We start from the raw sequence: 13,776 nt of genomic DNA, 5'->3' as shown, positions 1-13,776 counted from the left end.
TTTTTATTAATATCTTTTGATTTTAGATCAACTAAACTTCCCCCTCTATCCCTTCCTCTCCCAAAGACCCATTCCATATAACAAAGAATAAAGAAAAAGAGAAGAAAAAAATCAACTTAATACGTAGAAAAGATCTGAAAACATATACAGTGTTTCATACCTGTGGACCTTTCACCTCAGTAAAGAGTGGATAGAACTACCTTCTCACATCTCCTCTTTGGGGTCATACTTGTTCTTTGTAATTTTGCAGTATTCACTTTTGATTATTTTGTAGTACATTGTTATAGTCCTTGTGTAAATTGTTTTCTTGGCTCTGATTACTTCACTCTGCATCATTTCATGTAAATGTCTCCATGCTTCTCTGTATCTATGGTATTTACTATTTCTTCCAGCATAGCAACATGCCATTACATTCGTATACCATAATTTGCATAGTATTTCCTAATCAGTGTGCATCTACTTTGCTTTTACTTCATTGCTACCACAAAGAATGCTCTGTAAATATTTTGGTGTATGTGGTGTGACCTCCTTGGAACATATGCCTAGGAGTGAAATCTTCTGGTCAAGGGATATGGACATTTTAGTCACTTATTTTCATAATTCCAAATTGCTTTGCAAATTGGTTATACTAATGCATCATTCTTCCAACAGTGTCCAGCACGAGGATTCCCTTCTTCACATAATCTCACCAGGATTAACTTCTCCCACGTTTTGTCAGCTTTGCCAGTTTACCTTTTACAAGACATGGACGTGTTTTGTTTTGTGGGGTTTTTTTTGTAATTTGTAAAACCAGTTTGATAACTCAAGGTTTTGTTTTAAATCTTGGTGTGTAAATATGTAAATTATACGTGATCTATAGATGTCCTGAAGGATTTGAAGCAAGTACATTGCAAGACAGAACCTAGAATTTCTGAATTATTTTTAAAATTTTGCTTTACAAGGTGACTTTAAGGAGAGGATGTAATATTTCTTCATTCTTGCCCTCTTAGGGCATAAATACTTGAACTGGATGATCACATTGAACATCTAACAAGTTTATTTGAATGTTCAGGTTCATAAAGTACACATGTTCTTGAATTAAAATGATTCGTATGTCTGCAGTTTTTAAAGCTTTTTGTGCTTTGTCGAATCTGATTACAATATATTTTTAAATATACAGATTGACTAAAGAATTTTTAAATATACTAATATTCTGAAATTATACAAGTACCAGGAATATTGTGTGGCATGCAGCATCGTGACTTAAACCACCTAATGCTAGTATTTGACTCTTGAATAATAACCAAGTTATGTCATATTACATTTTTTTTAAGAATATGAAAAAAAAACCTTCCCTGCTTGTAATAGAAGGTTATTTTGAGGACAAAATGAGATTAAGAAAGTGAAAGCACTTAGAAACATATAAAGTACTATATAACTTTGAATTAGTATTATCATCATTTGAGAAAATGGAGACAAACGTGGCTTCAGACTTGGGGGAGGCAGGTTGGGTACATGGTTAGTCTCACTGCTATCACTAGAATCTCATTCTCCTTTGAACATCATGTACACACTTTGTGTCTGGGGCATTAGACTTAGGAACATAGGTGCTGTCTCACTTGGCCATATTTTTCTACATGTGACAGAGTTTAAGGTACTAGGAGGAAGTTAGAAGCTGCCCTGCCCTTTACCCCATCTGTCTACCTTTAATGTCCTGCCTCATTAACTAGTTTCTTTGTCCTTTTCCTCACCAATGTCCCCTAAGCTCCTCCTGTCTCTTCCCACCTCCATCTCTAGCAATGGATTTGTACTTTTTATTTAGCCCCTAGGCAAGGACTTTCAGGGTCCCCAAACAGTGACCTGAAACCTGAGAATAAACTAAGCCCTTTCGTTTGAGGTATTTGGGACCAGAGATGATACAGATCTGGTACACAGTACCAGCCCCAAGAAAATGAAAAGATAGACCTATGATCAGGAAGACAAGTAGCCAAATAATATTTGGCTCTGTTCCACCACTGGAAAGGAAGGGTATAAATATTTCTATTGCACATATGATATTCCACGTACTGTGCTGTGCTAATCATTTTTTGTAAACATTATCTCATTTGATCCTCACAACAACCCAGGGGAAGATAGGTGTTTTTATTATCTCCATTTTACAGTTGAGGAAACTGAGGCAGACAAAGATTAAATGACTTGCCCAGAGTCATACAAACTAGTAAGTGTCTGAAGCCAAAATTGAATTCAGATCTTCCTTACTCCAAGCCCTGACTCCTTATCTATCACATCACCAGCTGCCTCTAGAGACTGATTTGTAACATTTTACCTTCATCCTATCTTAATAGGCAGTAGTTGTGAGTATCAGAAGCTGTGTCGGGCCCGAGATCAGTGCCGAGAGATTCTTAAGTATGTGAATGAGGCAGTGAAACAGACAGAGAACCGACACCGGCTAGAGAGCTACCAGAAGCGCTTGGACACCACCTCCCTGGAAAGGGCCAGCAATCCTCTGGCAGCAGAGTTCAAGGTAGTAGGTGGAAGGTAGAAGCAAATCTTTGCCCTACCCTGGTGACCAAGGTCACCACCCCTGAAAAGAGCTTTGTCTGAGTCATTAAGGGGAGACCTCTAGCATGGCGTGTAAAGGAATATGGGACACAGATGTGTTCACCAGACAGAGTTCTAGGTATTAATTGGTGAAGCGAGGCAGGACCAGGCTAAGGAAAGCAGTCTAGGAAACTTTTTTGCAGTTAGTGGGATTTTGGCAGGGAGAGAGGGGAGTTAAGGAATAGAATGGGCTTCAGGGAAGAAGAGAAAGGAGGATGTCCTCTGTGGGGGAGGGGGACCTGGCAGCAGGCAGTGGTGTAAACAGCTCGTATGAAGGTAATGTGTAGGGAGAGTATGAATTTAGAATAAGGTGGGATGACCCTAGCCAGAATATCATTGGTCTCTTCTCTGTCCCTTTCCCTTCCAACAGAGCCTGGACCTTACAACAAGGAGAATGATTCATGAAGGACCTCTAACATGGAGGATAAGCAAAGACAAGACTGTGGGTATGAATTGAGTGGCCTAGGGTCAAGCGGAAATATGTGGGAAGTATGGCATGGAGCAGCCAATCTATCTGATTCTTCTGATGCCCCGGGACTTGGGGTGTTTTGACCAAAGCTAGGAAGGGGGTTGGGAGGAAAGGGTCTCAACAAGTCTAAAAGATGGCATTCTGAACTCTTGGGGCCAGACTAAAATTGGATCACCAGGCAGCACCTGGATCTTCATAGGAGGGATAAAGATTGAGGCTGAGTTGAATGGAAATGTTTGCCCATAGGACCCCAGGGACATAAATCTAATGAATAATGTGTGTATAGAGTTTTGCAAACCTTCAGATACTATATGAATGTGTGTGTGTGTGTGTGTGTGTGTGTGTGTGTGTGTGTATACACATAAAAATACATACACACATACAGATAGATTGGTAGATACGTAGATAATGCACAGATGGAGATAGATACAGACATGGTTGATAGATAGATAGAAAGAAAATAGATGATAGATAGATGCATAGGTAGGTAGGTAGATTGATCCATTTCAAGAATTTCATGTTTGAGTTAGTGCTGACTTGTTATCCTGGGGTGGGAAAATTGAGAAAATTAAGGTTTACTGTATGTTTTCTGTGCCCCCTTCCTTCTCACCCAAGATCTTCATGTGCTGCTTCTGGAGGACCTGCTGGTACTGCTGCAGAAGCAGGATGAGAAGCTGCTCCTCAAATGTCACAGCAAGACCTCGCTGGGCTCCTCTGACAACAAACAGACTTTCAGCCCTGTGCTGAAGCTCAATGCTGTGCTCATCCGTTCAGTGGCCACAGGTACCCTCTGCTGCTTCTCCCTCAGTGCAGGCAGCTCAGCCTTGCTGAAAAGGAACATGGCCTTGGCCACTGGGGTCAAACTCAAAACAGAAATGGGAACCATTCATTAACCCTATGTAAAGATCCCTATGGACCACATACTGCTGTAGTTTTTAAATGTAATGTTATCTGTGTTTTATTTTATTTTGTTAAAACATTTCTCAGTTCATTTTAACCTTGTTCAAGCCCCACTGGAGGGTGTTGGAGGCTGTGTTTGATACCTTTGGGCTTGGGCCAGGTAGTTTTTTAGAAAAAGTCATCACCACTAGCATCCGCTGTCAATATCACAAGAGATTGCTTAGTTCCCTTTAAAAATCAGTTGTGGTTCATTTAGTCTTACTGTGCTCTTTTTCCCTATCTTGGAAGGCCTCTTTGAACAGAGACCTAGTACTGTCTTAGGGGAAGCTACAGAGAAAAGACAGGCAGATGAACACACACACACACACACACACACACACACACACACACACACACACACACACCCATACACCCACACACACACACACCCACACACACACACCCACACACACACACACACACACACACACACACACACCCATACACCCACACACACACACACCCACACACACACACACCCACACACACACACACACACACACACACACACACACACACACACACCCATAAGGGCTAGACCAAGAGAATGTGCTCCATCTGCACTGCTAGGGAGGAGCTGATATGGGGTTGCTGTGTCAGATTCTAGAAAGACTTCTTAGAGTAGGGGAATTTGGAACAGGCTTAGGAAGGTCTGGCAGAGAAGAGTAGGAAAGACATCCGAATTGGAAAAATGGTTAGACTGGGCACAAGTGTAGAGAAAAGAGCCAGTAAGAATGGGAATGAAGGCCTGGTAAACATCCTTAGATAAGGAAAGACAATGAGAGAAAGGTCTTTCAAGGCTGAGGCTTATTTGATTCCTTGTCCTGTACCTTGTTAAAATTGACTGCAAGAAGGGAGGTCTGGTGACTCTGAACATTCATAGGTCACTTTGGGGCTCTCTTTTAGGCCATTTTCTGGGGTCTGAGTCAGTTTAGGGCATCACTAACTTCACTTTCTCACTAGCCAGACAGATAGCAATGATGCTGCCATTTCTTGACTCTCCCCTCTCTCTTTACACAGACAAAAGGGCCTTCTTCATTATCTGCACCTCCGAGCTGGGGCCCCCCCAGATCTATGAGCTGGTTGCATTGACATCATTGGATAGAAACATGTGAGAAAGATGGGTTTAACATCCCCCTCTCCTTGAGCTTGGGTGTTGTGGGTAAGGCAGGAGTTAGGCCAAGAACCTGGAGGGGGCAGGGCTAGAGGAAGAGCTCTGCCCTAGGCTAGCTTAGCCAGCTCTCTAGGAGAGCCTGGGCAGCAGAAGAGGAGTTCAGTGAGACCCAGGAGAAAACAAGCAGCAGGTCCTAAAGCCTATCACAGAGGTGGAAAGTGGGGGAGCCCAAGGAGGAGCCAGATGGCGAGTCCTGAAGCTGACCCTCCTAGGCTTGACTCAAGAATAAGCTAGTGGGGGGGGGGGGGGAATCAAGAACTATAACCTTAGAATCTCTTTTCTGCTTTACTGCCTTTATTCTCCATCCTACTACCCCCCCCCCTTTTCCCTACAGTCATCTTAAAGGCATTACTGTTCCCAAACTGTTTAGCTTTTATGCTGGCTCCTGGAGTGCCCCAGGGTCTTGGAATAGACCCCCTTAGGGAATAGCAGTAATCAGAGCAGACTGGTTACTCTTTTACAGTTAAACCCAGCGGTTGTTTAAGGTGCTTTTAAAGAGGGAGGCCAGGGATGCAAGGTTACAGAGGTAGGCAGTGGGGCTTTCCTTTTCTCTTTCCTTTGTCTCACAGTTGACATCTCTCCTTTTACTGAGTAATAGGTGGATGGAGCTTCTAGAGAGTGCTGTACAGAATGCCACCAGGAACCCTGGCATTGTACCAAATCCTGCCCACCTTTCTCAGCCAGCCCCACAGCAGCCATCTCAACGCAGTTCCACACCCGCAAGGTAATCAGCCCTCCCCGAGGACCTCCAGCAGCTAGATCCCTAAGGCACATGGGTTTTGACTTGTAGTTGCTTTAAACCTTGCCTCTGGGAGCTTTAATGGCATTTGAACATACAGGAGATGGATAACCCCAAGAGGGAAGTATTGGAACAAAAGGGTTAACCCCAGGCTCAGACAGATGGGAATATACCCCCTGTTCTCCATATTCTGCTGTCTTGGATGAAGAGTGACAGTAAGCTGGGTGGGAGGAGAGGCCTAGCAAAAGCTTAGATGCCTTTGCCTCCAAGTCTCCATCTAGGTCAGCCTGATCCAAACGAATATACCCATTTGGCCCTCCTATGTCTCATCCCCTCATTTTTGCCCCCATGCTGAAGGTACAGAAGGTAGAATCCAGGGTCCCAAGATGAAATGTTCATGACATTCTCTCTGCTTAATGGTGAGATGGGATTTCATGGTGGCTAGCAGCACTCCCAGCATTTGTCTCACCATAGGCTTTTTCTTTCCTCAGCATGGGGCTAACTGACTCAGAAGCATCCCAAGGAAATGGCTGCCAACCGGAAGTTGAACTATTGCCTAGAGGTAAATACCCCTCTCTGTCTATGTAAAGAAGGTGGTCCAGCCTGTCTCCTCTGAGATCTGCCTTAGGGTAATGATTAGGGTCATCTAGAGAAGTAGACATCATCAAGATGATTGGGAGGGGTTGAGAGGAACAGAGTTTTAAGTGAAGAAATATGGGGTAACCTGAGAAATGTAGTAGGAACATTATGAACTTGAAGTATTTGGAAGAGAGTTTTGTATTTAATCATAGGAGGGAGTCACTGAATATTTTTCAGAAGGTGCGGAGTAACATGACTGTTTTAGGAGAATCAATTTGGCATCTATATGGAGGATAGACAGGAGAGGAGAGAGACCAGGAGCAATGAAATCAATTAAGTGACTGGTGCAAATAGTCTAGTCAAAAGATGAGCTAGTATTGTGGTTGTGAATGGAAAGAAGAGAACAGATTCAAGATAGCATTGGCTGTTGTTGGCTGTAAGGGTTGAGGTGAGGAAGAGGAAACAGTCAAGGATGATTCCAAAGTTACAAACCTAGGGGCTGCTAGAGAAGAATATTATAAACCTTTCCAAGCAAGTCATTGTATCAGATATTTTGTTTAATTGTTTTTCTTTGAAACAAGGAAATGTTGGGGGGTGGGGGGAGAGAAGGCAGGGGGTGGGATCAAGTAATATAAAAAAGAAAGAGAGCCCCCAAAAAGTTATCAGTTGGTTTGGTTTTGTTTTTCAGTAGGCTTAGAGGAGGAAAAATTCTATTCAGAGGATAGAGATGAGTAAGGTTTTCCTACTGCAACAGACTCCAGTTTAATTTTCCCAAGAGACAAAGGGATTGGAGCCCCTTTCCTCTTTTGCCCTACCTCTAAGTACCCTTTGTCTCTAATCTAACCTCAACAAGCTACTACCAACCCATGGTGATGTCAATGCTAGTGGCCCTGGAGGCTGCAGTTCTCAGTTGCTGAGTCAAAGTAGAAGGGAGGAATGTAAAGACTGGAGGCTGGAAGACAGCACTGTGTAGTGGGAGGAACACCAGATTTGGGTAGAGAGCCTGCTTTTACATCTCTGCTGTTACTTATTAGCTGTGTGACCTTAGGCGAGTCATGTAATCTCTGGACTTCAGTTACGTCATTTATAATTGGTGAGGTTGGATTAGATGATTTCTGAAAGTCCCAAGGAGGTTGTTGCCATCCAGGTATGAGGTGATGGAGGATCTAGACCTAGAGAATAAAGGCTGTGGGGCAGCTAGGTGGCCCAGTGCATAGAGCACCGGCCCTGGATTCAGGAGGACCTGAGTTCAAATCTGGCCTCAGACACATAACACTTACTAGTTGTGTGACCCTGGGCAAGTCACTTAACCCCACTGCCTAGCCCAAAAAGAAAAAAAAAGAGAATAAAGGCTGTGGGAGAATGGGGACAAAAGATACAATTAGTAGGATGAGATTTGGGTTAGGGGTAAAGCCACAGATTCCCCATTTAGGAGTTAACCTCAGAGGAAAAAAACCCACTAGAATCTTGGGGCCAAAAGAAGCTAAAGCAGTTCATTTGGTTTGCCTTCTACCCCCCTGGTGTCCTTTGATGTTATCTTGATCCCCTGGGAGATGGACAGCTCCTCCATGGCCTCACCCCTGCTAGTTGATTTTTTGTACTTAAATTTCTTCCTTGGTTTCTGGGGTATCTGAATAGGCTTGGGACATGACACTGGAGGAGAAGGGGCCGGGGGATGGGCCAAGAGCATGAACATGCTTACATAGAAATAGACTGCTTTCTTTTCCCCTCTTAATATTCTTCTTCCTTACTCCTGTTAGGTAATAGGTCCCAGCAGTGGGTTAATGGGAAACATCAAGCATTGTTGGAAGAACCAGAGCAGGAAGGCAGTGAGGAAGAGTTGGTTGTCCCAACATCCACCTCATCCATGGGTGGAGGGGGGCTTGGGCATCAGAACAAGAGGTGCTATCCACCTGCCCCTACCTGGCCCATTATTCATGGAGGGATTGGCTGACTCTGCCCTGGAAGATGGTGTGTGAACAAGGGGCCCTGTTCCTACCCCCCACTCCCTGCTTAATGCCCACTTAATTCCTTTCTAGGCTGTATTTCCTTTGATTCTAGTTGCATGGCAGACTTAAAATAATTGGGTCTAGGACCCATCCTCACTCCTAATCCCTCTTCGTCTGTTTCACCTAATCTTAAAGGCTAGATCTTCTAGCATGGAAATGTCTTGCTCACAGTATATAAGTGATACTCAAGCAAGGGTTAAATGGGGTTTAGAGGTTCCTGTAGAGCTATAGGATCTTTGTTCTTTCCCACCTACCCCTACCTTAATTCCCAGAGTAACTTGGGAGGCCCTGTGGGGAAGTTACTATTGTTCCAGGACTCTCCTGAATCAAGTTCCTCCAGCTCTATCTGAGATCTGCTTATAATGCTATTAATCTGAGAACAATTTCCCCTACTCCCTAGTTCCACCTTTTGGCCTGGTATCAAAGAATTTGCATATCTACTGTACAGGAGGCATCTGGCTAGGAAAGAGGGAGGGAGTAAGGGGAGTTTCCCAGAAGCCACAGCTCTGTTTTCCCCTCCAGTGGAGAATCTTCGGCACCTGATCCTGTGGAGCCTTTTGCCTGGTCATACGATAGAGTCCAGAGCTACTGTGGAGCCAGAGGACGACCTCACACCTACACCATCTGTCATAGGCATCACCTCCCACCCCTGGGACCCAGGTTCCCCTGGGCAGCTGCCAGTTGGGATGCAAGGAAATGACCTTGTGCCCTCTGAACAGATGACTAGCAGGCTGGAGTTAGAGACAGGGGAGTTAGATGATGCAGCCCTGAGCTCCCTAGAGCATCTGCCCCCAAGAGCTAGAAACTCTGGAATCTGGGAGCACCCAGAACTGGACAAAGACGTGATGAAAGAGCCTCTTACCACAGAAGCGGTTGGAAGTTACAAAGTAGTAAGGAAAGGTAAACACGACAAAAAAGGTAACCCTAAATAATGAGTCAGAGAGACAGACAACCTGAGAACACCTAGGACCACTCCTTACACACGAATGCACTCAAAGATATATGCTTCCATTAGCTGGATTTGAAGCAGATTTTCCAAAAAGCTGCTGTCATTTCCCTTTCCCTGCCCACTCTCATCCTGAGCACCCTTATGCTGTACTAGATGATGAAGGGAGACTCAGAAGTTGGAAGAGGTCTCCTTCGGAAGCTCCAAGTTTAATGGAGGAGATGTGGCTTCCAGCCTAATGGGAGAAATCGACTTTGCCCTCCCAGAATGTTGTTTCTGACAGAGTCTGTTGTCCCCTGGGGATCCCTGTTCTGAGCGGGGCAGTAGACTACAGAGAGGGAGAGAACAAACCTTCCAGCTAGAGCTCAGTAGGGCAGGAGGTTGTGGGGCGTGGGTGGGGGACGTTGGCAGTTACAGGGCATTGGATGAGAAGGGATTTAAAAGTCAGTCCAGTGGAGCAACGTAGAGCGAGGTTGGAAAGGAAATCTGGGAGGATGTAGGAGGAGAGGAAAGGGGGAACTCTGTGGATTTTCAGAGGCTTAGGAAAATAGGATTCAAGACAAGACCAGCTAAGGAGAGGTGACCACCTCTGAGATGGTCCCAGGGATGAGAGGAATAACATAAGGGAGAGAGATTGTTAATAGAGGGACCAGACTGCAGGGTTTGGGTCTGAAATGAAAGGCAGTGATAACATAGCCACTGTAGGATCCTGGGCAAGGGAGAAGTGGGATCCAAATAGTGTTGGGAAGGTGATGCCAGTTTTTTATTTTGTTTAAATCTACCATCAGTTTGATTATCAAGACTAGCCCAGCTTCCAAACTCCCTCTCCATTAGGATTTCACGTTTATTCCCCTAGGATTCATATTTTCTCTCTGTGGTCTCTGGGAACTGACAGTCTTCATACTTTCTCTTTTGGTGAATCAGTAGAAAGTTCTCTACAAATTCCCTGGGGTATAATCATGTATGATCTTATGTTTACTTTGTTCTTTCTTAACTTTTTTCCCCTTTTTTTCTCCCACCTCCTTTTTTCTATCTTTCTGTATATCTCTATGTCTCTCCCTCTCTTCTTCCCTTTCTCCTCTCTCCCTCCCTCCCCCCATCCTCCTATCTTCCTCTCCTTCCTCCTTCTCTCTTCCCTTCCCTTCCCCCTTTCTCTCTTTCTTTCCTTTCTCTGTTTCCTCCATGGTGGTGGTGGTGCAGCTGAGGTGGCAGGCAGCAATGCTGTCCCTGCATTGCCAGAGTGTGGCAAATCTGAAACTGAGCCACCAGAAGCTGGAGGTGGACCTAATGCCGCGGGTAACATATGGGATTCTCTTGGGAGCTGCAAAAGGGGTAGGGAAAACTGAGTAAGGGCAAAAGTTCAGAACCCGCAAGGGAAGCCAGGTGGGAGCAAGGAACCACTGTCTGAATTAATTCTTCAGATCAACCTTTTAGATCCGGTTAGACCCTAGCCACCAGCTTTTTGGTGTATAATGGTGAAGTGAGGGTCTGTGTGGGTAGAGGGGGATGGACATGCTGACCTTTGGCCCATACCTCCACCTTTGAAAAGCCACATGCCTAAAGCCAATAATCTCCTTTATAGACAAAAGAACTCTCCACTAGATAGTGTGCAGGAAAGGGAGGTGAGGAGAGAATACTAGCATGTACTCTTATCCTTGTACTTTAACACCTTGCTGACTGGAGCCGTGCATTCCCCATCCCTAGATGCCACCATTAAAACAGGCTGGTTAAAGTGCCACAGGTAGTGAGGGTAGATAGTTGCTCCCCAGACTCTCTCCTCTGTCTGCCTCAGGTGCCCCTTGTGACAGTTTGGACCTACCTGAGTCTCTCTGCTACGATGTAGAGGGAACAAGAAAAGGAGGACAAATGTTATGCTTCTGAAGCAAAGCCAGCTAGAAAGGGCTGCTGTCTTGTTTTTCGTTCAGGTTTTAAACCAACTCGATGTCTCCATGGCCCAGCCCAGGCCTCCCCCCAAAGCTTTGAGTTAGACCACGTGCTTCCTCATCTCTCGAATTGAGATGATCTGCAACCTTTTTTTTTCCCCTAGCTTCTTCCTCTCACTTCAAGCATTCAACCAACCCTTCCAGAACACTATTCCTTCCCTAGGTTGGGTTTATTACAGAATGAGTTGCATGAAAACAGAGAATTTGGGTTTTTTTTGTTGTTTTGAAAGCAGAGAATTATTAACCTACAGGAGACCCATCATAATGTGCTGATAATGCACAAGATATGAGATGCTCCGAGAAGGGCATTTGAAAGGTGTTGTGCAAGAAGAGGGCGAGTTGTCCCCTCTCTTCTATACTGTGCCTGCAAGGAGCCTGACTTTGAGGAGCTGCTTAGGACCCCAGTTATTTGGCTATGGTAGAAGAAGTATTAGGCGTGTTTTTTTGCTTTTTCAGCCTATCTTTGTGCAGAGGAAATGGGGAGGGGAGGCATGTCTTTCCACTCACTGTGTACTCCTGCCTAATAATCTCTATCCCTCTGCCTCTTGCCGTGGAAAACAGGAAACTGTTTTTATGTCAGCATGCCAACCGGACCTCCAGAATCAAACACGGACCCATCGGACATAGCCAGAAGCTTTTCTCAGCACGATGCCTCCCATACCTCCCCAACAGAGCCTGAGCACCAGGGAGGCAGTGGAGATGAGAGAAGGGGTCAGCGTACAGCCTCCACTCTAGCCCTCAGGGATGTCGGCATGATCTTCCGGACCATTGAGCAGCTAACACTAAAACTCAACAGGCTCAAGGTGAGAGGGAGTGCTTGGATGCTGCCATAGAAGGCTTTTCCTTGTGGACCCCAACAGACTCACAGCCACTCTCTTTCTCTAAGGGATCAGTGGGTGGAAGATGTCTGAGCAGTATCATTTACATCACCCCACCACAAACATTTCTTTTAGGACGTGGAGACAGCCCACCGGGAGCTGCTCAGGTCCTTGGGGGCAGAGTCATCTGGTGGTACAACACCTGTAGGTGGCCTCAACTCAGAGGCAGTTAGGTGGACTGAGAGCTCCCCTTCACCCCCAGCCAAGGAGCCCTTCTCTTCATACTCCAAGGACAGTCATGAGCAAGGACCAGGCCCTGAGGCTGGTGAGTAAAGCTGTCTTCCCCAGGGTGTGGCCCTGGCTGAGAAATAGGCTAGATGGAATGAAAACATCTGGGATATATGCGAAGAAGAACAGGAATATGAAGGGGAGAGGATTCTAATTTCTCGTTTGAAAATTGATAGTCCATTCCCAGAGCTACAGACCATGATGTAGGAAATACCTTTAGTGAACCCACCCTTTTGCTCCTTGCCATGGAGATAAGCCTGAAAAATGTTAGACTCACAGTCTTATCTCTGAAAGTGACAACAGAGATGTTCCCTCCTCATTTGATTTTCAAACAGAGAAGATGGTCATTTCATTTGGGCTGTCTGTCAAGGAGATAGAGTAGGTCAACTTCTCATGAAACATGTAGAAGGCTGATGAGGCTGCACCTTATGATTCTGGGGATCTCTAGGCCAAATAAGTGAGAGTTGTCTGTAGTGACAGAACACATCTCTCTCAGAGCCTCCTGTACCCATCCCAACTCTTCTTTCTCTTCCTTCCCACTTTATTCTGCAGGCTCTGACAGCCTAGAAGACAGTCCAGCTGACACAGCCATTTCACTGGGACTTTAATCACGGAAACCCCCAAGACTTCCTGGCTCCCCGCCTCCTCAGGGACTGCCCCAGGGCAGGGGACGCAGGAGGGAAGACCCCAAACCTCCTTCCTTTGGGGAGGACTGGAATCTAAGCCAGGTCTGAGGGGGAGCCAGACGTCTGGCTCCACGCATGTTGCTTCTTCCATTCAAATCTCAGTCAAGTTTGCTGTCCTTTTCCCCTCACTAGAGCCTCAAGTCTCCTCTGTGCATGCTGATTGCATCTGAGAGGCCCCCTTTCCTTCCTTGAACACGTGTATATACACATATGTGTATATGTGTATACACCTTGCAGACTTGACTGTCACATCTGTACGTTTGAGCGAGAGATGGAGTCGTCTGTATAAATGCACTTTCTCCACCCCATCCCTTTCCTCTTAGGTTCCCAAGGCAGGGAGTTTAGGCACCTCCACTCCCTCCCCTTTGCCATTTTGGTTTTCTATAAATATGTATGTATTGTATGTGCGTCTTTGCTCTTGTAAATAACTTTACTCTTAGGCCTCTGCTCCTGAGATGGGGTGGGGAAAGACTGGAGGCAGCTCTGAATGGGAGTGCCAGGGGCAGAGGGAGACATCGTTCAGTATATACTATGAATAACCTCTTCTCCAATCCCTAACTCAGCTCTGAGATGAGGGAATGGGCTGGGGCTCCTGAGGAGGAGCCG

At 45.4% G+C, this 13,776-nt stretch overlaps 1 protein-coding gene across 1 annotated transcript in view; it reads left to right on the top strand.

Moving 5' to 3' along the window:
- ARHGEF11 (Rho guanine nucleotide exchange factor 11) overlaps window positions 1-13,573 on the top strand; it is a 153,633-nt gene extending 140,060 nt beyond the window's left edge. The window contains 13 exon segments of the mRNA XM_078156180.1: window positions 2,325-2,503; window positions 2,951-3,026; window positions 3,665-3,832; window positions 5,009-5,099; window positions 5,761-5,886; window positions 6,393-6,463; window positions 8,241-8,356; window positions 8,358-8,451; window positions 9,012-9,389; window positions 10,636-10,731; window positions 11,940-12,181; window positions 12,332-12,521; window positions 13,037-13,573. Coding sequence (XP_078012306.1) covers window positions 2,325-2,503; window positions 2,951-3,026; window positions 3,665-3,832; window positions 5,009-5,099; window positions 5,761-5,886; window positions 6,393-6,463; window positions 8,241-8,356; window positions 8,358-8,451; window positions 9,012-9,389; window positions 10,636-10,731; window positions 11,940-12,181; window positions 12,332-12,521; window positions 13,037-13,092 — 1,883 coding nt within the window. The 3' untranslated portion in view covers window positions 13,093-13,573.
- Window positions 13,574-13,776: the final 203 nt, after the last annotated feature.

The sequence above is a fragment of the Phascolarctos cinereus genome, unplaced genomic scaffold, assembly GCF_003287225.1.
Source record: "Phascolarctos cinereus isolate Bilbo 61053 unplaced genomic scaffold, phaCin_HiC Scaffold_5;HRSCAF=322, whole genome shotgun sequence".
Classification (NCBI taxonomy): domain Eukaryota; kingdom Metazoa; phylum Chordata; class Mammalia; order Diprotodontia; family Phascolarctidae; genus Phascolarctos; species Phascolarctos cinereus.
Note: the sequence above shows the minus strand (reverse complement) of the source record. Positions and strands in the feature narration are given on the sequence as shown.